Below are 27491 nucleotides of genomic sequence, written 5' to 3' on the forward strand. Positions count from 1 at the left end.
AAAGTTTAATTTTTCTGCATGACACAGGAGGCCAAAGGCCACAGGATGACCAAGTTCGGACTTGTCCACCCAGTTCAATAGGCCTCTAGAAATCATATGCCGAGAGTCAACAATACTAATTATTCAAAATGTCGCTCAATGGTAGTTTTAATGAGGTTGACATAAATCTACAGTAATTAGAACTTTACCTAATTTGAGCTGTTAATTTTGCATAAGGATGAGTTGTGACAAAGCGTTAAAAATTGCTCACGTCATGGCTCTATGTAGATTGTTTTACCCATTTTAAGATGTAACTATTTTCCATATAAGTGAACATTGTCAGAATGCTCTAAAAACCTTATAAACCTTGCTTTATTGAAAAACTGCCAGTGGCTGGAAACAAAGATAAGTAAACATGTAAAGTTAAACTACATTACCGGTATATGTATATAAATATATACATATACATTTCATGATAACATATGTATCATGATATGCATATACATGTATATACCGGTATATATAAAAATTTCGACGTCCCTCATTCATTGTGTAAAATTTAGGAATGAAGTATCAACTTCGTGCGGGATTTGATCTCAGAACCTCCTGGTTCTGAGGCGAATATCTTACCAATTAAGCTACACTATTCATAAGACCTTACGAGTAGTTGTGTCGGTTCAAATACACAAAGTACTAAAGCTTGCTTTCATGGCTCTTATTAGTAAGTTTAGCAATACTAGCATATTAAAATTAGTCATTGGCAATGTGCCAGGCAATTACATTACCTGTCACTGTTTATAAGCTGATTTTTAATACCCGTGCAATGCTCGGAACTCACCTAGTAAAAATATAAAAGTAAGAGGAATCGTTCGTTGAAGCAGAGTCGTACTGTGCACACACTCTTTGCATGTAAGTTCTTAGTTGATTGCCTGTCCTGCATGTATACTTATATATTTATTCAGTAAATATGTATTTCATTGGCACATAACACTTGGTGTTTTTGTTTGACTGCTTTGTAGAGAGTAAAGGGAACTGACAGTTTCCTTCACAATATCTTATAATAAATTGTATACTTGTAATATATATTAATATATATATATATGTATATATATATAATTCTAATAAGGTATATATTATTATAGATTAAAATAATATATATTACGACATAGTACCATTAACGCTACCACTAAAAATTGTTTTCTACATTTGATGGTAATTTCTGTGCCAGCTTTCATTAACGTCCGTGACTCAACACAAACTCTTTACAATTTACATTCTTTTTATGTAGAAGAGCCTATTATAATAGAGCTTATAGGTAGATGACGAAGACCAAATGCGGAGTTGTCTCATCACTTTCCTACACGGGGAAATTTTATTCAAAGAAATGTTTTACGCAGTACGCCGATACAGGTCGGGAATTTTTACGGGTCAATGTAAAACTCCAAATTTAATGATTCGCGACCGTGTTGGCCTTGTACCTATAGATCGCTACTTTGGACTAAGTGTAAAACAGTTTCGGACTAATTTAAGGTAGTGTTGTAAATGATTATCGACAAGGAGATCAAAAGAAGAGATAAGTGTTTATTATTAACAAGCTGAAATTAACTTCACTCGTTCAATGATGACATAAGCTGCTAACATTTTAACGACACCATAAGAACTAGGTTTACCATGAACCACAGAGGTCAAAGCCAAAATAATCTTTATAAAATAAGTCAGAAGAAACAGTTGGTGTGCAACTATCCCAGAACAAAAAAGTTCGAAAAGTTGGCTGTGTACTCTCCCTGCAAGGTAATGTTATAAATGGTAATATTTTTCTGTGGTCTTGTAGTCAACTCGCTGCAAACTTTTGTAATTGGAACCGTTGTAACTTATAATTTCATGTATATACGCTCACCCACCCATGGCTCAATAAATGACATAATTGACTACCCACAAGAAAGGGTAAGAAGTACATCAACTAATTGCTAAACATCCAGGACTACAACACGTGATATTAGGACATGTTTTTTACTTGGAAGAAATTGGCGTGATCTAAATTCTGATAACATCTTGGTAAACAGTAATGCATTTTTACTATGTTTAAATGATCTAAATTTGCAACAAGTAGTTGAGGTCCCCAAAAATACAAGCAAACATCTTTGACCTTGTATGTCCAGACAATGAAGTGGCAATAAATGAATTATAAATTTTAAATCTTGGTTTATCAGATCACTACATGCTAAAATTTTGCTACAGATTTTCTCTAGACAGATGTCTCAAAAATGTCAAACAAGACTTTAAGAGACTATAAAAAGTTGATCATCCGTCATTTTCCCAATCACTGCGATCATTTAAAACAGAATTAGCTATGCTTAAATTAAATGATGAAGGAATAAATGTCGTTTGCGATATTTTCCAGAGAAGATTTATTGGTGCTCTAAATTCACTTGTTTGTAAAATAAATTGTACCATACGACAGGATAGCGAATTGGTACGGTTTAACAAAACAAGCGAAAGGGTTTGTCATAAACAGCTAAAATTATTTAATGACTAAGTGTAATGAAAATGAACACAAGCTTTTCAAGTATAAAAGTGTACACAGAAGTAATGAAAAAGAATTCAAAATTATTGCAAGGGAGTATATGCTTAGAAATTATACCAACCGCTGTCAGAAGAAATCCATTATTTAGATGTATCAGAAAGATAAAGGGCTGTGAATCTACAATTGATGAGCTAAAAACTGAACATAACAAATTGAAAGATGATCTTCTTGTCAAATAAATGTCAAATACGCTAAATAAGTACTTTTGTAGGGTATACTTACAATGAGCTGAACTTGAAAACGACACCAATATTGAAACTGACACATTAAATCATCAAATGTCAGAATGTGAAGATGAGTAATGAAATTAATCAAAGAGCTACAGAATGGAAAGGCTCCTGGACCAGATGGTCTTAGGAAGGAAGACTTATGCTTAGATATTACTACCACAGCAACAATTCTAGCTCAAATTTTTAATTATTTCATACAAAAATGTAAGTTGCCAAATAGCTGGAAAATAGCAAATGTCTGTATTATACTAAAATGTGGGAATAAACATGATCCAAAAATTATAAACTCATTTCACTTACAAGCATACCCTGCTAATTACTTGAACATATTGTTTTACATCAGATGTTCAAAAAAGTTGATAACATGATCGTCAAAAACCAACATAGCTTTAAAAAGGGTTTTTCCTGTAGTACTCAACTTGTGACTTTCCTAAATGACCTGCAGAAGTCTTGATACAACAAAAAACTGCACATACTGTCATCTTACACTTCCCAAAAGCGTTTGATAAAATAGATCATAACAAATTAATACTCAAGTTACAATTTCAATAAAATGTAAATCCTAGCTTTTGTTGTAGATACAAGATTTTCTGTCCAAAAGGTATCAACAGGTTGTGGTGAATGGTAAACTTTCAGAAATGTTGCCAGTTACATCCGGAGTTCCTCGGGTTCTGTTCTATGTCCAACATTGTTTATCCTATACATAAATGACGATCATTATGATTAAACATTCAAAAATCAGATTTATGCTAATGATGTCTTGTTTTACTGTGATATCAAAACAGGACGGTATAAAATTTCAGGATGACCTTAATAGACAATACATAGCAGATAAATGGAAGATGTACATGTCAATTCTGTAAAATCACATGTTATAGTGTTTAGACAAGATATCCTTGAAAATTACCACCTGTGTGGTTAACCTTTTAGCTATGTGGAAACTATAATATGTAGCTGTGAATATCAGAAGGATATTGTCTGGGATGTGCATATTGAAACATTGTGTAAAACAGCATCCAAGATGCTTGGATTGATAAAACATATACTATTGCAAGCTCCCCCGAAGTAAAGTATGTAGTATACCTCTGCTTATGTAGACCATTACTGGAATATGCAATGGAAGCTTGAGATCTATACAGGGTAAAGCACATAGATGATCTATGCAGGGTAAAGCACATAGATGGTCTATACAGGGTAAAGCATATAGATGATCTATACAGGGTAAAGCACATAAATGGTCTATACAGGGTAAAGCATATAGATGATCTATACAGGGTAAAGCATATAGCTGATTCATACAGGGCAAATCACATAGATGGTCTATACAAGGTAAAACACATAGATGATCCATACAGGGTAAATCACATAGATAGTCTATACAGGGTAAAGCACATACATGATCCATACAGGGTAGAGCACATAGATGGTCTATACAGGGTAAAGCACATAGATGATCTATACAGGGTAAAGCATATAGATGATCCATACAGGGTAAATCACATAGATGGTCTATACAGGATAAAACACATAGATGGTCTATACAGGGTAAAGCACATATAGATGATCTATACTGGGTAAAGCGCATAGATGATCTAGACAGGGTAAAGCATATAGATGATCCATACAGGGTAAAGTACATAGATGGTCTATACAGGGTAAAGCACATAGATGATCTATACAGGGTAAAGCATATAGATGATCCATACAGGGTAAATCACATAGATGGTTCTTACAGGGTAAAGCACATAGATGGTCTATACATAGTAAAGCACATAGATATGCTTGAAAAAATTCAGTCTTATGCTGTTATGTTTATTGAAAATGCAAAGAGGAGAGATTTCTCTGTGACCGTAGCAAGAGATGGCCAAAATCTATATTCGCTAAAAGACTGAAGAACTAGTGCTCTTAGAAACACGCTTTTTGACATTCTTAAAGATCATGATAAGTTCCCAAGTCTAAATGATTCATATGACCAAGTTATTGAGACTGTTACTAATATACGTACAAGATCTGGTATGAAGGTTTTTACATATAAGACTGATCATTACCTTTTCAGTTTCTTAACACGCACCACTAGGGAACTTGGACTAAATTAACATCATCTTTGGCAATTCTGCCTACTGCTTTTTTATGCCTTTCATGTTCTTACTAGACTGAACTAATGTAGTACATGTATGTTTTATTGTAAGACATATTAGTAAAAGACTATCAAGAAGATCCTCTCCTTTCTTATCAAACGGGGTCTAGAGAATATACAAAGAAACAGAAGAAAAAGTTGGAAAAATTTTGAAGTAGTTCTCCATGTCATTATTAGTGAAAGTATTGGCTTCTGTATTCGTTGAAGTAATTATGTAGCAGTGGAACGCAATCAATTTCATGAAAGAAGCCAGTTTTTTTCTTAAAAGTAAAACTTTAAAAAATAATTTAGGTTATTGAGAGGTAGCTATTGCAACTGCAATCCATAATTTCATGCAGTTGTTGAAAGAAGTTCATTTATTGAATATACGTACTTGCAAATACAGTACTCAAGTTAACCCAGATACAATTTAATGATGACTGAGCTATCAATTATTTGTTCACATTATATTTAACAATGTTGAGTAAAAGCTCATTACACTCATTGAATTGTTTGCTACAGTTTGCAGCTAAAACTAGCTTTCTATGTGCAATAGAAGAGTTACTAGCGTAGATTAATGGTAAGATCAGATTACCGCAATGATGCTATCAAATAATATGTTATAAATCTGGATATTTATAATTTATAAATGATAATCTATCAAATGCTACAAATATATATTCATGAACAAATGACATGAACAAGCTTGTATTTAAACATAAACATGACACAAGTTTCATACACATACATGTACTTATATTACATGCAGGAACAAAAATTAACGGTTTTGAAAACAAAAACACTTGCATCGTTTGATAGGATAGCTTTGTTCTGATTGTGGCTTTCGATGGAATGAATATCTTCTGGTTGTCTAATACCTTCTACAATGTCATCTGACCTCAAATCTTCTTCTGCATTGCTGAACTAGTCAATATTAGCGGCCAAACAATTTTTGGCAGAGCATAACTTTTACGCAATGCATTTAAAGCAATTACAACGCGTTAAAAGTTCTGTTCGCTAAACGTAACATTTGGCCCAAAACTTGCAAACCATTTTTATATACACTACTTCAAAGTATCAAGACCACGTTGAAAAAGGAACTACTATTAGTCTGAAACAGTTATTAATTATTTCTATGGTGTTGCTTTCAAAGTTTTAATGAAAAAAAGCGAAAAACTTTGGAGTTGGAAAACGAGAGAGTTGATCGTTATTAGTCTAAATGATTAATTATTAATACAATTTTATAGACACTTCTCTACTGATCCCATGATATTATGAGTTCATAAAGATCAAAGATAATTACAGTGGCGGTCAAATGGAGGTGGTGTTCAAATAGAGGGTGGCGCTCTATTTTTCAACCTTTCTTTCATAGTGGCAGTCAAATAGAAGTGGCGTTCAAATAGGGGTGGCGTTCAATCAAAAGTTTTCAGTAATTTGAAGTGAAGCTCAATACGCGAATACAAAGCAAGCTATAACACAACCACTGTACAGTATCGGCAACTGTACAGTATCGACAACTGTACAGTATCGGCAACTGTACAGTATCGACAACTGTACAGTATCGACAACTGTACAGTATCGACAACTGTACAGTATCGACAACTGTACAGTATCGACAACTGTACAGTATCGACAACTGTACAGTATCGACAACTGTACAGTATCGACAACTGTACAGTATCGACAACTGTACAGTATCGACAACTGTACAGTATCGACAACTGTACAGTATCGACAACTGTACAGTATCGACAACTGTACAGTATCGACAACTGTACAGTATCGACAACTGTACAGTATCGACAACTGTACAGTATCGACAACTGTACAGTATCGACAACTGTACAGTATCGACAACTGTACAGTATCGACAACTGTACAGTATCGACAACTGTACAGTATCGACAACTGTACAGTATCGACAACTGTACAGTATCGACAACTGTACAGTATCGACAACTGTACAGTATCGACAACTGTACAGTATCGACAACTGTACAGGCTCGCACTAAGACATGTTATTTCCACTACAATTCATTTGGGTTAATGTATTATCAGGCACTAAAGAAACTAAAGGCATTCTGCAGTAGTTTTTCCTGGTTGGTGTTAGGGCTGAGTGTGTGACTGTTGTAATGCCTGGACAGATACTGGTTCATTCTTTTCAGTTCTTTTTGTTTAGTGAGGACAGTCCTGCTTTTGTAATAATTAGCAATTTTTAAATCATGCAAATCATCCCTAACTCTACATGCATGCATCTGTCATATTTTTTGTAGACTGATAAGTGCAAATGTACAGGATGGAAAAATCCAAATCCACCCCCTATTGCTCGCAATGATATAACACAGCCTCTTGCGTCTGTAGATGATCCGTGTCGCCAATGCTCACACACATTGGGTCAGTGTTCCTGCTTGTTCACTCATTATTCTTCTATTTCTTGCTTAGGAATTCATCTTCTTGTCTTCTCTGCTGTTCTCTTGCTTTATGTTCAGCTATTCCTATATTTGCTAGCTTACACTTTCCACAGAAGAGCATAGACACATGAACTTACTATGCTGGTGTAATCTGTATCACCTATTTTATTATGGTGTTTGCTATATGTTACTCGCGATGCTAGTGTAATCTGTATCACTTATTTTATGATGATGTTTGCTCTATGGTACCCGTGATGCTAGTGTAATCTGTATCACTTATTTTATGATGATGTTTGCTCTATGGTACCCGTGATGCTAGTGTAATCTGTATCACTTATTTTATGACGATGTTTGCTCTATGGTACCCGTGATGCTAGTGTAATCTGTATCACTTATTTTTTGACGATGTTTGCTCTATGGTACACGCGATGCTAGTGTAATCTGTATCACTTATTTTATGGTGATGTTTGCTTTATGGTACTCGTGAAGGTCATATAGTTCATTGTGTGTTAAACAGCAAGTCATGTATCCCACTTGGAGCAGACGTCTGAAGATCAACTTAACAGGTTACTCAGTGTTGTCATTGACATAGAAAACTTGTTTCTATTTGTGCATAAGGAGGAGGATGCTGACACTAAGCAGGTCTATTTCTACCTTTTCAAGGTATGCTAATGTGTTTTGCTTCTTATCACATAGAAATGGATATGAAACTAATGCATAAACGATCGCACTGGCAATAGTATTATGGTTATTGATCTAGAATGTTCTACTGACAAAACGGTTTTTTACCTGTTCGTATCATATCTATAGATTTAGCATCAAATGATCTTATGCTGTGAGCCCCTTTGCTGCCACTTGATTGAATGGAAACTGCTGGAATTTTTGTGCTTTCACGTATGTTGACCATGTATAAATGTTTAATAGTGGTGTAATAGAAAATATTTTAAATAGAGAAAATTTCTGTTCATTTTATAGGTGCTGAGAAAATGCATGACCAACTTATCACTCCCTTCTGTTGAGGGGCCCCTTGGCAGCCCTCCATTTGAGAAGCCAAGCATATCACAAGTAAGTTGGCTATGTACTTTGTATAGCTGGACCAACCGTCTTGGTAACTATGGTTCATAGCTATTCATTGGTGAGATTCCTTGGAAAGCAACTGGCTTCTCCGCCACCATTGACAGATTTGTGAAATAGTTTATTTGGTTTTACTGTGGCCAATGACCAGCTGTAGGTGGTTACTAACTTGGTGTTACTGTAGGTGGTGACTAACTTTGTGTTACTGTAGGTGATGACTAGCTTGGTGTTACTGCAGGTGGTGACTAACTTGGTGTTACTGTAGGTGATGACTAACTTGTTGTTACTGTAGGTGGTGACTAACTTGTTGTTACTGTAGGTGGTGACTAACTTGGTGTTACTGTAGGTGATGACTAACTTGGTGTTACTGTAGATGATGACTAACTTGGTGTTACTGTAGGTGATGACTAACTTGGCGTTACTGTAAGTGGTGACTAACATGGTGTTACTGTAAGTGGTGACTAACTTGTGACTGTAGGTGGTGACTAACATGGTGTTATTGTAAACGATTACTAATTTATTGCTACTGTAGGCGGTGACCAACTTTGTCACATACAGATACAGGAATCTGGCTAGCAAAGATCAACAGATAATATTTGGACTTGCTAACATGTTCCTCAAGTGCATAAATCACTGCACTCTGGAATCTCCCTCGCAGAGGTCGACTCACTTGGATGATCTTCATGCCTACAAAGTCAACTATACGAGGTGTCAATTTCCTGCCTGTTTTGCTCTTGTCTTGAACGAGTAATATTATATTTTGCATTTAGCGAGCATGTTCAATATAAGAGTGCTGTTTCCACATGGGCAAGTGACTTCTCATAGTGATATTTTGATTTCATATACACATATGTTTGAGAGGTACATAAGTTGTACCTGAGGTACTTGCACTTCTTTTAAGGTAAGTATGTATGTACTGTAAGTATGTACTATCATGACCGAGCAAAGTAAACTGTAAGTTAATTTGTAAAGTCATGTTCAGGTGTTTCATTCTTTATGAACATTTGCTAGCTAAACTGGTAATGAAACCAGGAAACGTAGTAAACAGTCAAACTTTTAATAGGATTTAATATTGGCAACTATCCGCATATATTGTTAGAAAGGATACACATAATTATAATACTCAAACGTGCCCCATTCATGTCCTCGTCTGTTTTATAAACGTGGATTCAAATAATGCTTCTGCAAAAGCTTGTCATGCGTTCGTTTCCCATTTTTGACACAAGAATTTTTGCATCTAGTTCAAAAGACTAAACTTTGGCTACGCTACTTCATCTTATACAGCCAATATAGCTGCTGGTTTCAGGCTTCAGCCTCCGTCTGTCCGTGTGGGTTCAAATCATCCATGCTCATACACCATTTATGGCTTCAACTACTAACATTTTTATGCAAAATACCGCGATAGTTCTAGTTACAAGCAGGGTTGTACATATTTCCTCCAGATGGCTGTGCTACTGCAGAGTGCCTACATTCTGTGACAGTCTTCCCAAGTATGACCTGACATCCATTTTTGGGCGTACGCTCATCAAATCAATATTTGCCACTGCTAGACGTCAGATTATGGAGAAGTTTGAAGCGGATAGAGACAAGATGCCCATCGAGAAGCGGCCTCTGGTTTTGGAACAGTTTCCGAAGTAAGCACTTTAGTCTTACCTACAGCGGCTAGAATCGTGGTACTACAAATGACATTTGCTCATGCTTAACAGGTCTGGAAATTAGTTGAAAAATTTAGTTCAAGTCTGAGAAGATGATAAAACAATTAAATTTTCATTTACGGTCACCTTAACGTACGATGTAAAACTTGATTGTATCCTTGGCTCTTCATCTGAAGTAATATCTACCATGCGACTTGTGAAGTTTATTGAAACGTCTCAGTCTTCTGTGAGTGAAATGGATGATGAAAGTTAAGTAAAACACGTCAAAAATATAGAAATGACAGAAGAAGTATAACTTGACTAGTTCAGATTTCTCCTAGTTCGAGTTAGAGAAAGTTATGGTAGCAGATGTGATCCAGAGCGTCTGGTTTATGGGCATCAGGATTTTATTAGACTTCTAAAAAGGGGGGTTGTTGATGACAGGAAGTGCATCCGACCCTAATAAGCGCCTTTTGCAAAATCAATATGTTACTCTGCGCTGCTACCTAGATACGGGGACTAGGTGAAAAAGTTTCGAGTGAGTTGTGCAGAGTACCTTGTTCACCGTCTCTTCTTTAGAACTTGAGCGTCGGTGAACGTAAACTTTCATTTTGGTCTTATGGCAACCAGCCATTAAAACTACCTTTACTTTATGATTATTACTTTATCATTTTATTGTGACATAATTTATTTTTTTACATTTGGTATTTTATAGATCTTTTTCGTATTATGTGTATAGTCAAATTTTGGCTTACGATCACGTTAACATTCCAACTTTCTGACATACATTTGTGACATGCAGTGGACCCTCGCCATATAATTTTAATTCGTTTCGTGTTGGTATTGTAAGGCAAAAATGTCATATAGAGGGGTATAGAAACCCATAGTAATTATTTAATGAAAACACCCCTTGATAAAAAAACATCCAAATTTTCCATATGTACTGTAGATATTAACAATTGGTAAGAAATTAGTAAGTTAACCTTAGTAACTATAGCTACCTACAGTAACTTTAGAGTATTTAGTAGTTATGATCTGCAATAAAATGTAAAATTACAATGTACTATTCAGTAGTACGTACTATAGAGAGTTCTTACCTTCGAGACAGACGTATTACATAAACTGTGAATTTAACTTTGCATTAAATGAATATATCTTACTGCACAAGCACAAAGCTAAGCTTTAGTATGTATTTTACTAAACTAAGCTTTAATTTTGTCATCGTCTAAACTTTTCTTATCTGTTTCCAGTTTCGTTTTCACTGTAACTTATCACGAATAATGCTGAACTGAGAGAGAGAATGAATGAATCGTATCTCTTTCATGCATTGTGGGAGGGATTTGGCGATAAGAAATCTACTTGATTTCTTATCGCAAATTTACAAGCTTATTACTTTTTTTCATAGATATATAAACCTAGATTATAAATAGATATAAACCATAGATATATAAACCTAGATTATAAATAGATATAAACCATAGATATATAAACCTAGATTGACCAATAATAGCTGTTCCCATTGGTTGCCTTGTCAGACTTAAATAGCATGACGTTATTTCATTGAATTGTACCTCATGCTTGACTGCACTGTTGTTTACAATGGAGCAAATGAGGAGAAGGTGACAAAATCACATTTATTTTCCCATAAAAACCTTTTTGGATACATAATCCAGTAAACTAAAGCAATTACATAATCCAGTAAACTAAAGCAATTACATAATCCAGTAAACTAAAGCAATTATGTGATAATATCTGATAACCACCATAGATTAAAACTATAAAAGTTATGAAATGTTGCACACAAATCACATCACCCCTCTCCTATCCCCCCTTCTCTGTTTTCCTCTTGCCCCTTCTCCCAAGAACAAGTGGGAAGGGATATGTGGGAAGGGAAAAAGAGAGAAGGGGGAAAAGAGAGAGGGTGGCAAATAGCCCACCTACCCAAATAGCTAGACTCTGGCTAGGTAAATAGAATAATATCATGCTATACTAAACATGACTAAATATGAGTAGACCTATGCAAATATGTCTTAAGTGAAAAATGAGACAGAATGATTATTTTACAGCAGGCTTTGTATCTCGGTCACTAAAGCTGAAGTATAATGATTGTATCACTAACATCGTGGATGTTACCAACACAATGACAACCAAGCACCGAATTCCCGAATCGTGGTGGCTTGACTTTGTCTTCGCCTTTGGTGGTTGAGGTTTGCAACCACAGTGAGAAAGGGATGAGAGTGTTGCTTAGTAGTGCTGGATTGGTGACAAACTTTCCCAGGCTAGCACTAATTGCCACCATGGAGAGGTTGCTGACGTGCAACATCATGCTATTGTTTAAGTTTAATCATCATGCTAGTAGCCTAGCTCGTGAGATAGCAAAGAGATATATGTCGATTAAGGCAAATTAATGAAGCTAAGAAAGCCACTGATTCCACTTCCCTGATCAGATCAAAACTTCACAGGCTCATCATATTTAGTCATGTTTAGTTCAGCATGATATTATTCTATTTACCTAGCCAGGGTGTGGCTCATTGGGTGAGTGGGTGGGCTATTTGCCCCCCCCTCTCTCTTTTCCCCTTCTCTCTTTTTCTCTTTCCACATCTCCCTTCCCACTTGTTCTTGAGAGAAGGGGGAAGGGAAAAAGAGAGAAGGGGGATAGGAGCGGGGTGATGTGATTTGTGTGCAGCATTTCATAACTTTTATAGTTTTAATCTATGCTGGTTATCAGGTATTATCACAGAATCGCTTTGGTTTACTGGATTATGTATCCAAGAAGGTTTTTATGTGAAAATAAATGTGATTTTGTCACCTTCTCCTCATTTGCTCCATTGTAAACAACAGTGCAGTCAAGCATTAGGTACAATTCAATGACGTAACGTCATGCTATTTAAGTCTGACAAGGCAACCAATGGGAATAGCTATTATTGGCCAATCTAGGTTTATATATCTATGCTTTTTTTAATTTCGTTCACTCTAGTATTTTGTTATAATGGTTCTTCCTGGCAGTAAATAAAATATTCTTCATAGCGTTTGCTTTTAGTTTTTATTTGCTGCTTTTGAGTATGTTGGTTTCAAATGCTTTGACAGGTTTCTACAAAGTTTAGATGATCAATTGGAAGATGCCGACTCGCCCATTTGGAATGTCGATTTTGATGTAAAATCTCTTCGCAGTCTTGAAGAAGATCTGCCTATAAAATCAACTGATTCGACCGAGGTACCAAGTGAATCTCCAGTGAAGATGGAAGCTCTAACTATTGACATCGACCCAAATTCTGAAGGGAAACCATGTGTGCCAGGTTATATATTAAACAAGCCTGTAACATCACAACTATGTGTGTCGCTGTTTTCTGATTTTCTTGCAAAAATGCAGCAATTAAAAATTGGACATCAAAAATTGTATGCTGTAGCTTTCTAACTATATTTTACAGACATCTCCAACTCTAAGTATACTATTTCTTACAGAAAGAGAGAAAAGGAAGCTGGAGGACTCCGATACCGATTCATTGCAATCACTGCCTTCGAACAAACGAAGAAAACTCTCAAATGACTCATCAGCTAATTCTACCTCAGCATTTAACTTCTCTGAACACAAGGAATGTGACATTGCGGATGACCTTGTCGTAACTGTAAAAGCCATCATAGATGACTCCGAGGGGATGGTTGGACCAGAAGTAAGTTTTTGTCTGATATGCCTTTCTTGTGTACAGTCATACCTCTACATACGAGTGCCCCAACACACGACAAACTCAAGATGCCAGCTGACTTTCTAGCAAGTTTTTTCCTTCAGAATATTTGAGATACTAGTGTACGAGCCGCTTCTCGGTGGTCACTACATTATATGGCAAAGTATGTGAGAGGCCGCTTTCGAGAACAGTGTCGCTCGGTCTTTCTCCTTAAATCAGTTTGAAAGATTTTTAAAAGGCTGGCTAAAAGTTATAGTAAACGCGAGGCAAAACCGCATAACTGGAAACAAATACTAAAAAACATGACGACAAAATTAGAGTAAGTTTAGCAAAAGATTAAAATTTAACTTCAAGTGTGTGTTTAGTAAGCTAAATTCAGTGAAATTAAATTCAAAGTTTCTATTACATAAAGTCGCAAATTTTTTGGTGTACCGAACGCATTGCTCTCAAATCTCTCTCAGACCGCTGTTATTAACATTGTCTGTCTCAAAGGTAAAACTCCATTCAGTAGTGTACATAGTGTTGTTATATTTTATTGTAGACCAACCATAACAACTAAATGGGTATTTGTTATTTTGTTAAATAAAAACACTTTTTTCACCATAATATCCTCTTTAGGTGGTTTTTCCTAATGTGGTAACGGATTAATTTTTACTTAGTTGTCTTATATAGGAAATAGTGCCTTGAGATGCAAGTAAATTGATGTCAGCGGAGCTCAGGCCCCATAACGCATTAAGCTCGTATGTCGAGGTATGACTGTAGTCTCTTTTACACATTGTTCACTGTTTGGTGTAATTACGCTTCAACTGGCTTCACTGATTGTTACATTTCTATTGTAAGTTTTTGAACTAAATAACAGTTAAAAGTGTTGATCAATATTTAAATTAACATAAATTTATTGTTTGTTTATTTTAAAACAAGGGTGAGAGTTTCATAGACATTATTCTGGGTATTCGCTTCAAAAGGCAACTTTCAAACTTAGAGGAAATATCTTGCAGCCTGTTCAAAGGATAAATAACGCAGTCCAGTTTATGGAATTTATCTGGTTATAATACCTTGAAATGGCTGAGCTTTTATCCAGCTGGTGTCTATCTATATATATATTTCTCAAAGTATAGCTATAGCTATTAGACTAGCTGTAGCTGGACAACAATGCAGACGCAAAGTCATGGCTTACCGCCATTAGAAGCTTAGCTTATTAAGCAGCTTACTGGAATTTTCCATTGGCAATATGCCTGGCTAACAGCTTGAAAGTTACAGTTGTTTGACAAAGTTTTAAAACCTTTACAGTTGTTTTTATTTTTTTCTTAATTTATTGCAACAGCACAAAACACTTCGCTCATGATATGTAGTTTGAAAGTTAGAATGGGAAATGTTGTTATATGTTAAATACAAATCAATTTCCTCTCCAAAGACTTTTTCATTACCCGGGCAGCGCCGGGTAGCACAGCTAGTTAACTTCATTTCTCAGCTACTGTTCTCACCTTGCGCTGTTCCACGACTTGTTTGTCCAATTTTCTATTTATACCGTAGTCATGGTAAGGGTCATTACAATCTGTATTGAGCTTTTTTCACTTAATTGATGATTCGAGATTCCATGCTGCTAGTGTTGAATTTTTCAAGCTTGGATCATATTCCTGTTTACATTTGTGCCTTGATGACGGAAGTCAGACGAGTTTGTACCGGTGTTTTTACAGACAACGGAGTCAGCAGCCAACCAAGCGAGAGATGACGGCGCAAGATTAGAGGAGCAAAAGGGACTCATATCCTTCCACGTGATCAGCAACACGCTGAGTCGACAGCCGAGCAAGGAGACCCTGCTCTGGCTCATTGGCCTCCAAAATGTTTTTTCTCATCAGCTGCCAAGGATGCCAAAGGAGTACATTACACGGCTTGTCTTCGATCCGTGAGTCTGTCACATTTTTGCTCCTTTTTTTAGCTGAATTTCACATGAATGTTTTCAGTCCCTCATGGCTAAGCGCATAGTTAACAACTTAAATGGTTATTTTTCCTAGGCTTTTAGTACCAAGGAAAATGAGCTGTCAGCCACATACATATCCGCTGTCAGCTTACATCTTAAAATCTTCTCTTATAGACCTTATAGAGACTTCATTGAACCTCACCTAATATTGCAATGCATTATCAGGGCTAGTGCATCAATAGAAATAATATAACCAGGCGTCTACTCATCCAATGATAACTCGGAGTTTTCTTTCTTAGAGTATTTCATCAACTTACTGACAATCCTCACTGTCAAACAACAATAAATATTCAAATTGTGGAAAAGTTTGAAGGATGATTTGCTAGCAGTGAGAGGAGCTGGAAATATGTAAATTTAGACTGCAGTACTCTATGTATCTATGGCTTCAGCCCAGTTGGGAAGTCAAACACATGGCATGTTTTAAAGCGGATGTGATCAAAATTATCAAGTGGTCATGAGAATATGAGTGATATGGAGGGAGTGCAATGTAAGTGACCATCAAAAGAAGACAGAGGAAGTGCAATGTAAGGGGCCATTAGAGGGAGATAGAGGGAGTGCAATGTAAGGGGCCATTAGAGGGAGATAGAGGGAGTACAATGTAGGTGGCCGTCTGAGGGAGGGAAGGGGAGTGCAAGATAAGTGGCCAGCAGAGTGCAATAACTGGTTGTCTCGAGCGTACGCTCTTCTTGTGTGGTAGGTGAATGTAACTCAAGAGCTTTCACTGATGTATAAATGTATATCAGGATAATAAATAAACTACTAAAATATGACTGTTGTGATAGGCATAAATTACATGGATGTCCATTGCTGGGCGATAAGAATGAAATTAAGAGTTTTCTTCTCTCACCAGCATCAAGCCTTCTATAATCAGACAACTCTGAATATCACATGAGGTTGTTTTACTAAAGTTCTCCCTAGTTGCATGAACACTTGCCCAAATCTATTTCTATCTATTATTTATATCTATTTTGTCCAGTCTAAAAGTTGCTCAGTAAGTTTCTTTATTGCTGGCATCCTTGACCGTTATAACATGACTTGGCTCATCAGTGAGTGCTTCAATATGGAGGTGAACACTTGATTATTACTATACTGTAGACAAGTCTGGTACAGAGTTTCACTTAACTAGGCTATACTTGTCTATGTATAGCCCATGGGAAGGTACTGCTTTCTGACATAGATTAACCTGAAGTAATGTAATAAACCCAAGGAATGTACATGTATGTCAACTTGGCTTATATATTAACTTGGTTTGAGTGTTGGAACTTCTGCAAGTTAATGATGCTTGCAAATTTAGTTACACCCAGTTATGTAAGTCTTGCAGGTATGTAATGACATGGTTACTCTAATATGCATGAACAGCAGTTATGTGAGTTTTTTTTATAGAAATGGGGTTGACACGGAATTGTTTGAACATAGTAATGGTATGCAGCGGCATTTTATGGTTTGGAATCAGACTGACACGTCGTACCATTTGATTGTTTTAAGTGAGTGATTGCTCTTGTTTGAAGGAAACACAAGTGTCTGGCTCTTCTCAAGGACAACAGAGTTATTGGGGGGATCTGCTTTAGAATGTTTCCTAGCCAGGGATTCACCGAGATTGTCTTTTGCGCCGTGTCTTCCAATGAACAAGTGAAGGTGAACTCTAAAGTTGCATGCGGCATCATGAAATTGTGTTCTCAGTCTCAGCCAGTAAAGAGAATACAGTTTACCTAACAGCATTAACATATGTTTTCTTTTACAGGGCTATGGAACACATCTTATGAACCATCTCAAAGATTACCACATCAACCATGGTGTGCTGCATTTTCTAACGTACGCTGATGAGTTTGCCATTGGCTATTTCAAAAAACAGGTCAGTATGCGAGTCAAAGTTTAATGCATCCAATTGGCTAGCTCGAGCATCGCTGCTACCAAAGTAGCCAATCGCTGTAATCCTATTTGTGAAATGTTTGTTAGCTGAAACTAACATTCCTTGCCCTGAGTAACTGTAAACTGTTCATCTAGCATGAACTAGCTAATGGCAGCTGTACAAATATTGGACAGTCCTCTTCCCTCCCTCTTCTCGTAACAGTACAACGGTCATTTGGTAACTTGTTTTTAGTGCTGTGCGATATGACACCGCATGCCAAAACGATATATTGGCCCTATGAGATATCTACATGTATATTGTTCAAAACTTTGGAGTTACGCTCTCTCGATATAGATTATTGTGACGTTTCACCTGAAAACGAAAATACAAGGGTGATAATCGTTTCAAAATACAAAAAAATAGGAGTTGTCTTTTCTCTCTAACTTTAAGAAACTTTTACAACTTTTTTTTACCTCGCCGGTCCGGTTCTAGAGGAACCTCAAAGATGAAGGAAATCCGCTGGCTCGCAAATAAGTTTTCAGGAACTAGTGCTGTGCCGATATTGAGTCACGAAAGCCGGAGATAACTAATGTTGGTTCTGCCAATTAAACACAGATATTTATAGTTTTGGCATGATATCGAAAACGTCGATATACCCAATTACAGAATCGACTGACAAAATGCCCCAAAATTATATCGTCCCACACAAGAGTGACACCTATCATGCAATATTGTTTTATCGTGCAGCACTACCTGGTTCAAGGGCCTGCAAATGCAACATTGTTTTTGGTATTTTGCTTGGAAAAAATGATGAATGCATTGCTTTGCTGTGAAATGTTATTTTGTGAATGCGCTCTAAATTATGTATACATCTATTGTATGTATCTTTTGTATGTGTCTGTTGTATGTATCTGTTGCGTGTATCTGTTGTATGTATCTATTGTATGTATCTATTGTATGTATCTATTGTATGTATCTATTGTATGTGTCTGTTGTATGTATCTGTTGCGTGTATCTATTTTATGTATCTATTGTATGTATCTAATGTATGTATCTATTGTATGTATCTATTGTATGTATCTATTGTATGTGTCTGTTGTATGTATCTGTTGCGTGTATCTATTTTATGTATCTATTGTATGTATCTATTGTATGTATCTATTGTATGTATCTATTGTATGTATCTATTGTATGTATCTATTGTATGTATCTGTTGCGTGTATCTATTGCGTGTATCTATTGCGTGTATCTATTGCATACAGAGTCATACTGTGCTGAGTGCTTTTATCACCGTGCATGAAGGTGGCCATTAAAACTATACAAAGATATGAGCCCACTGTGTGAAAAGGACAGGTTTAACAATTATCAGATAGTGTTCAATCACTCATTGATGTAAATAAATTTGATTGTTCAACGGCATGATTACATTATTATAACATTTCTTTCCATAATATTAATATTATTATAGTGTTTATGTTATGGTACTATTATCTTATTCCAAGGCCTTATAGAAATGTCAACAACTACAAGTCAAATAATAAATGACCACAGTATGACTTTGATCTCTTTCAACAGTTTGAATAGTGTCTACTGTTGAAACCCACTGATCTTTTTTGGTTGTTAACATTACAATCTTCTTCAGGGTTTCTCCAAAGATATAAAGCTATCTAAAGATGTCTACCAAGGCTACATAAAAGACTATGAGGGGGCAACTCCTATGGGCTGTGAACTGAATCCAAGAATACAATACACTGAGTTTTCTCTTGTTATAAAAAAACAGAAAGAGGTAAACGGTCTAGCTTGTTTAGCAATCTCTAAGTGATATAGAGTGACTTGTTTAGCTATCTCTATGTCCCGTAGAGTGACTTGTTTAGCTATCTCTATGTGCCGTAGAGTGACTTGTTTAGCTATCGCTATGTGCTATTTACATTATCGCCTTTCCTGAATTAATGCTATGTTTCATTTTTGGTTTACGAAAACCATTTTACATTTTTGTTGTGAAGTTTGTAGAGCTGATTCACGTAGCAAAACCAGTTCCTCTTAGGAATGTTTAAAATAGATGTAAACGCGATTCCAACATAAATTCCAATAATCAGGCTTGAAAGATAGTTAGAAATTTGGCAAATATCCAAAATCAGATCAAATTTTGTATTGGTTCGAGGCTAGCTTGGCAATGTTTGCATTACTTGGCATGTCTAGCTTCTTGTGTGTAACTTCAGTGTCCCTATTGTTTACTATTTCCCTCTTTGTGTCTTTGTCATGTGACCATCTGCATTAAAGTGTGTACATGTACGTCACACAAGAATACTCCTCTGCCAACATAGCGCATTGAAGATACTCGCCCTGCATCAGAGCAGATGAAGGAAAATTTAGTTAAAATGGTTTGAACTAGACATATCCAATGTAGTGGTAGCCTTTGGCCAGCTTGTGTTACAATCTTATGCATTGCGTTGAGCCGATTCCATGATGGCCGCTAAATTCAAACAGTTCGCTAGAAACGATTCTTCAGAAGGTCAATTGATGAACTAACAAAGACAGTTTGGCCTGAGCAATGCTTGAGTTCAAATAATTGTTGTTTAAATTTTATAAGTGTTAAAATTGGCTACATGCATCAACAACATGCTTAGTTGATCCATAGTTTAAATATTTGTGGTGGTTAAACACACTGGCGCTATCGACCAATGTGCCCTGTTGACAAATAGATTGGTGATCATAATTGTCATCAGTTGTGTGATTTGCCATTGTGGTTATTATAGTTACTAGTATGCTTGGCAGTCCTGTGCACCATGAGAGATCATCATGGGTAATCAGTATGTGCATTATTATCCCCGAGAAGTTGTAAGGTGGCTAAGTAGTGTTGTGGTTAGTGCACTGGTATGTGAAACTAAGTGTTTGTGTTCAATTCCAGTGCGAGGCAATTTTTTCGCTAACGCTTTCACTGTGGCTACAGATGGACGGATACAGCTCTTATCATAGTAAAGATTAATGTATTATGGTTAGCATTGTTATTATGGTTAGCATTGTTATTATGGTTAGTATTGTTATTATGGTTAGTATTGTTATTATGGTTAGTATTGTTATTATGGTTAGTATTGTTATTATGGTTAGTATTGTTATTATGGTTAGTATTGTTATTATGGTTAGTATTGTTATTATGGTTAGTATTGTTATTATGGTTAGTATTGTTATTATGGTTAGTATTGTTATTATGGTTAGCATTGTTATTATGGTTAGCATTGTTATTATGGTTAGTATTGTTATTATGGTTAGTATTGTTATTATGGTTAGTATTGTTATTATGGTTAGTATTGCTATTATGGTTAGTATTGTTATTATGGTTAGTATTGTTATTATGGTTAGTATTGTTATTATGGTTAGTATTGTTATTATGGTTAGTATTGTTATTATGGTTAGTATTGTTATTATGGTTAATATTGTTATTATGGTTATTGAAGTATCATGATCCTCAACGTTACAGTAACATTTCGGCGACTATTCGTTCGTTTAGACATACCGCGTCGCCGACACATTCTAACGTATTGGCTATACATAAAGACCACTTTGGTTGGTGGGTGTAGGGAGGCCTTTACACTTTGTAAGCCTATAATGGCACAATAATAATACTATTAATAATAATAATGAAACCTCATGAAATTGTTGCAGATCGTCAAGGCTTTGATAGAGAAGAGGAGAGAAGACAGCAAGAAAGTATATCCTGGTATCAGATGTTTTGAGGTAGGTCCTTATAACACATTAGTCTTGGCCATGGGAAGCTTTACGACACACTGATATACATGTAGTTTAGACAATGCGCGGCGAATCGGTGGAGTCAAGGTCACTAAGTTTGTAATTTTAGCATATTAGCATAATCCCGCTGGTTGCTTTTCAGTATCAGTGCCTTACTGCCTCTAAAATGTTCGGTTGTTTGTTCAAACTCGATGACATACAAAGTTAACCCATTCGAATATGTTATTTGTCTATTATAATAATTTAGTGTAACACGACCCTACCTGTATGCTATTTATTTTGTTCTGCAGCCCCTAATGGCAAATATTTGAGGTACATGCTGCATTAAACTAATTACATTATATAAAACTATGAAAAAAATTTGTGTGTAAGAAACCAAATTAATAAAGTAATAATCAAAAAACAGAGGTTTTCATTCTCACATCACTTTTACTAGGTTACTTTTAGGTTGACTTGCAACAAAATTCACATTACAGTTATTTGGTATCAAAAGATTCACCATGTCTTACTCTGTTGTGTTGTAAGTGCCAAATATGTGGAAATGTGATTACAAGCTCTTAAAAGCTCAAGAAGGAAAAGCCTCCGTAGATTGGAATCTCTTTATTTCGTTGATGTAACCACGCAATTTGGTTATCGTCTTGTCACGTATGTTCTCCCATGAATTGAAAGGCCAATAAAAAGCTCAATATGAAACTTATCGTAGTACTAGTTGATGACAAACACGTCAGGTTTTACCGAAGACCCCGTATCAAATATAGATGCTCGCTACTTTACAGTTTGGTTTCGGCATTATTCAATCGTCAAGTCGTAATCTGATCATGTGACCCAATACTTCGCAAATAATTTTTGCAGCACTTTTCGATTATCACAGATGACCAACAGGCTCGTCATGATTATCAGACAATGATATGTACTCATTCGAGGTAAGGTTAAAAAGTTTAACGATTTTTTGCGGTAAGTTGTAAGATATCAGTGCTAAAAGTGACAGCATTACGATGACGATAAAATAGACGCGTAAGATCAATAGACATAGTTTTATTGAATGCGTGAACTATATTTGTGAAAATATTTCGACGAATAAGGTTGCAAGAAAGTGTAAACAGAAACCATCTCTCACAACCACATCACATTTGAGCCGTTTTGGAAAGGGAATCCAAACTACGGCGGTCTCGTGTGGCTGCGATTTTCTGTTCATTTTTGAGCTTTTAAGAGCTTGTAATCACCTTTCCACATATTTTGCACCTACAACACAACAGAGTAAGACATGGTGAATCTTTTGATATCAAATAACGGTAATGTGAATTTTGTTGCAAGTCAACCTTTAATGTAAGGGAGGCAAATGGAAGGCGGGGTAACTCTAGTGATACAGGAAATGGATGAGGGTTAAGTCTAGTGATACAGGAGATGGATGGAGGGGTAACTTTAGTGATACAGGAAATGGATGAGGGGTGAGTCTAGGGATATAGGAGATGGATGGAGGGGTAAGTCTAGTGATACAGGAGATGGATGAGGGGTATGTCTAGTGATACAGGAAATGGATGAGGGGTAAGTCTAGTGATACAGGAGATGGATTGAGGGGTAAGTCTAGTGATACAGGAGATGGATGGAGGGGTATGTAGAGGTGGTAATCCAAAGTTAACCTTATTCATTTTTTGTCATGTTTGTTATTTTTACATTTTAAAAATTTTTTAAAACTTTAAATGAAAGATATTATTTAAGCAGCATAGAGTCAACTTACATTATATGATGAAGACCTGCATACATATGCACTGATTTAAATATATGTAATAATTCGAGAAATTGCAAACAATGTTTTAGCTGATTAAACTGGAATGATACGATGTTATCAGCAAGGGTAGACAACACTTAATGATACAATGTTATCAGCAAGGGGAGACAACACTGAATGATACAATGTTATCAGCAAGAGGAGATAACACTTAATGATACAATGTTATCAGCAAGGGGAGACAACACTTAATGATACAATGTTATCAGCAAGGGGAGACAACACTTAATGATACAATGTTATCAGCAAGGGTAGACAACACTTAATGATACAATGTTATCAGCAAGGGGAGACAACACTTAATGATACAATGTTATCAGCAAGGGTAGACAACACTTAATGATACAATGTTATCAGCAAGGGGAGACAACACTTTAGCTTTAGCAGTTGAGAAGAGGCAATAGAACATCTCGGTTAAGCAAGGATCTACTACTAGTCATAGAGGAATCATAAACTAGAGCTGTATGGGTTTACATGCAGTTCCCTTGAGCCATTTATGCATTTCATGTCATGAAATCTTAACAAATAATGAAAGGCATCTCATTTTGTGTAAAAAGTATATGAGAGATTGTTGAGCGTTTCATTGTCAGAGAGCTTTTTGTTGCAGGATGGGGTACAGCAAATTCAGGTAGAAGATATACCTGGCCTTAAAGAAGTCTGCCAAGGTTCAAGCGCTATTCCAAAGCCACCAGAGTCGAACCTGACACCAGATCAACTCTATAACGCGTGTAGAACTATATTGCAAGCTCTTAAGGTATATCATGTTTCCCAAGTCATGCATAGCCAATAGTAAGGCTGCAATCTGCAGAATGACTTAATTTTATTTTTTGGTTAAAATTTTGTGAATGGAATCTTTTTAAAGAGGACACTGCAGTTGCAAACAATAGGAGGTTTGTTTTTTCTGAGAAACTTAAATAAAAACATCAAAAATAATAAAAATTTAACAGTAAACGATTAGAAATGTGTAAATAAATAAAGTATATCGGGGCCTAGCAGTCTAGAGGCTTAGCAGTCTAGAGGCTTAGCAGTCTAGAGGCTTAGCAGTCTAGAGGCTTAGCAGTCTAGAGGCTGAGCAGTCTAGAGGCTGAGCACTCTAGAGGCTTAGCAGTATGTATGTTGTGCGCTATGTTGTACCCTGACTACAACATAGCGCACAGCTTAGACATAAAGTTAAAGTGTCAAGGTATAACTGTACAGGACAATGTAGCGAGGATCTCCATGACCTTCACACGACTCAGTGTGTGGTCACAACGTGTAATTACAGCAAATATCCATACTATGCGCGTTCTATGCATCTTGTTGGTGTTTGGAGTCAGGTAACCTCAACAATAATGCCTTCGACGACGTTAAACAATGCACTTGTGTGTATCTGCATGATTTCTACATTTTTAGTTTTTCTAATTGTTCTTCAAATGGTTATAGTTGTTCCGTTTACATATGGATTGTTAAATGCGCTCCTTATGCGAAGTGTTGTGTACACTTGCAATTTATATGACAGGACTGTCACTATGACAGGACTGTCACTATGACAGGACTGTCACTATGACAGGACTGTCACTATGACAGGACTGTCACTATGTTTCCTTGACACGTGTGGCAGGTTTAGAGTTGTACGCAAGTTGAGTTACTGTGCAAATTAAGTGTTTCTATGAACATCCGCATGATGTGCATTGACTCCGACGCCTTGTTGAAAAAAAGGTATGGAATTGTACGCTATAAGTTAATACTTGAGGAAACACGTGAAACTCGATCTAGAAAGGACGATGGAAGTATTGAAAATGTTTAAAATTGAATAGCTGGCGCGATATGTTAATGCACATCATTTGCAAGTGCTGTTTCCATTATTCGCAAACAAGATAGATTCGATAAAGTTTTGCGAATCGCAAAAATCGCTTAGCTTGCGGATTTATGCCGTTTCCATGATGCGGTTAATTTGCAGATTGGCTACAATTTGCTCATCATGCGTATCATGGCAACATAAAGTATACGAAGGGAACGGGTTGCTTGATACTTACAGACCTAGACCCACTTCTTATTCACTTTATCTAAGCCATTGTCTGTAGTCTCTAGAAGACCTCAGTAAACTAAGTTTGTATGTTCTGGACAACCGTGTAGGATTTTGACTTGAGAACAAGTTTAGCCAACAGACGATTCATAGGTATTTTCTTGTATCAATAGTTCATGCAAACGTCGGTTCGTAAGATCTGGTCCTGTATCAATTGTTTAGTGATTACATACGTGTATATGTATGCATTGCTTATAGGCACACAGCTCTTCCTGGCCTTTTCAAACTCCTGTAAGTGCGGCTGCTGTCCCCGATTATTACGAGTACATAAAGTATCCAATGGGTAAGTTTTAAGGTTGTCAAGCTGTCTGTATGGTAGACGGGCTAATGGATGAAAGGTGTTTTATATGGTGGTTATTTTTAATTGTACTCAAAAGATGTATGACCGTTTTATCTTCGCACACTTGAAAAATGTGCTTTATATATAATTCATTTTGATATTGTAAATGACACACATTTTATCGTTGAAAGATTAGCAGGACGATAAAAATGTAACCATGTACCGATATTGCACCAGCAATGATCAACACTATTTAAATCGAAGCAACCAGATCATTAAAAACTGATTGTCAGCTAACGGCCAGCCATACTTCCCTTAGCTAGGATATACACTGAGTTTCCATGACACGCACGTGCATTTGGAGTTGTGTGCAATTAAGTGTCTCAACGGACATTTGCACAATGCACATTCAATGCTAGCGCTTCGGTGGAAAGACTAGACTGGTGTTAGAGACCTGAGACAATACTAAAATACCAGACTGCAGCGCTATTTATTGACCCCACAGGTCAATAAATAGTGACGCAGTCTTGAAACGCTTAGCATCATTGGATCATTAGCCCAATGGAACTGCTAAAATCGAATTTGAGATGACTGAAGTGTGAAAATGTTTAAAATGGAATAGCCTGCGGGATATTTTAATGCGCATCATTCGCAAGTGCCGTTTCCATAATTCGCAATCATGATTACAACATTCGATAAACATTTGCGAATAGAAAAACGCGCTTAACTTCTGGATTTTTGCTGTTTCCATAATGCGGATTCCTTGATGATTGGCTCAAACCTGCGTGTCATAGAAACATAGTGATGGTATCCCTACTCCGTGCTCCTTATATTGTCACCTGTTATTCATCATTGTTGGTTAATTGTGTGGCAGCATTACCAGTATTTACATAATGGCTGCTGTATTTGTTGTAAAGGTCTTGTTGCTGAAAATTTATCCATAACATATCCACATTGCATTCACTCATAAGGTATTCACACTGCTGAGGGCTCACTCATAGAATATTCCAGAAGTCTCACGATACTGACAGTGTTTAGATCATCATGCCAATCTTATTCTGTCTTTCAGATCTTGAGACCATGTCAAAAAGGTTGAAGAGCAACTATTATGTCTCTAAGAAACTCTTCATCGCTGACATGAGCAGGATGGTGGCAAATTGTCGAGTGTATAACGAGCCAGACACCGAGTACTACCGTTGTGCGAACATTTTAGAAAAATATTTTTTAACGAAATGTAGAGACCATAAACTAATAGTGTGATGGATGTTGTAAAGATGTTTCCTGTATATTAATTCTGCTGATCGATTACAGTGAAGGTGCAGCCATCCATTTGGTGATAAATTTCACTCCATCTTGTACAGCTTTTGTCAATTAAATTTCAGAGAATTTCTTCTGCTTTTTTTTATCTTTGTGCTTCAACTAGATGTCCATACGTGTAATAGATGTCTGTATGTGGAAAATATTTCTGTGGATGTAATAAATGTCTGTATATGTAATAAATGTCTGTATATGTAATAGATGTCTGTATACAGTATGTAATAAACGTCTGTATATGTAATAGATGTCTGTATACAGTATGTAATAAACGTCTGTATATGTAATAGATGTCTGTTTATGTAATAGATGTCTGTTGATGTAATAGATGTCTGTTGATGTAATAGATGTCTGTTGATGTAATAGATGTCTGTTGATATAATAGATGTCTGTTGATGTAATAGATGTCTGTTGATGTAATAAGTGTCTGTTAATGTAATAGATGTCTGTTGATGTAATAGATGTCTGTTGTTGTAATAGTTGTCTGTTGATGCAATAGATGTCTGTTGATGTAATAGTTGTCTGTTGATGCAATAGATGTCTGTTGTTGTAATAGATGTCTGTTGGTGCAATATGTAATAGATGTCAAGACCAGAGTAGCATCTTTTCGATTTGCTGAGTATTGATAAAACAAGTTATATCTATTTTAAATGTACAAAGGTGTGAATGAAGTAGTCTCTCCAATAATTTATTGTTTGATGAATTATGTTCCAATAGACTGGTGGACAGTGTTTGTAATCTGTACATAGGTCTAC

The 27491-nt window shown here is 36.2% G+C and overlaps 1 protein-coding gene across 1 annotated transcript; it reads left to right on the forward strand.

Moving 5' to 3' along the window:
• Positions 1-1508: 1508 nt before the first annotated feature.
• Positions 1509-27155, forward strand: LOC137389678 (histone acetyltransferase KAT2A-like). Its single transcript, XM_068075753.1, has 16 exons — positions 1509-1770; positions 7183-7303; positions 7838-7983; positions 8296-8385; positions 8927-9102; positions 9837-10028; positions 13116-13324; positions 13491-13699; positions 15409-15617; positions 17201-17327; positions 17434-17544; positions 19184-19327; positions 21205-21276; positions 23685-23831; positions 25341-25425; positions 26492-27155. The coding sequence occupies exons 1-16, from the start codon at positions 1651-1653 to the stop codon at positions 26680-26682; spliced, it is 2349 nt and encodes a 782-aa protein (XP_067931854.1). The 5' UTR covers positions 1509-1650; the 3' UTR covers positions 26683-27155.
• Positions 27156-27491: the final 336 nt, after the last annotated feature.

This window comes from Watersipora subatra, chromosome 3 (genome assembly GCF_963576615.1).
Source record: "Watersipora subatra chromosome 3, tzWatSuba1.1, whole genome shotgun sequence".
Taxonomy (NCBI): Eukaryota; Metazoa; Bryozoa; class Gymnolaemata; order Cheilostomatida; family Watersiporidae; genus Watersipora; species Watersipora subatra.

Excerpts from the sequence above, each read along its gene's own strand:
- LOC137389678 (XM_068075753.1), top strand. The coding sequence starts at position 1,651 with ATGAACCACAGAGGTCAAAGCCAAAATAATCTTTATAAAATAAGTCAG. Across the intron at positions 15,618-17,200 it reads ACACGGCTTGTCTTCGATCC|GAAACACAAGTGTCTGGCTC; the intron begins GTGAGTCTGTCA and ends TCTTGTTTGAAG. Across the intron at positions 23,832-25,340 it reads CTATATTGCAAGCTCTTAAG|GCACACAGCTCTTCCTGGCC; the intron begins GTATATCATGTT and ends CATTGCTTATAG.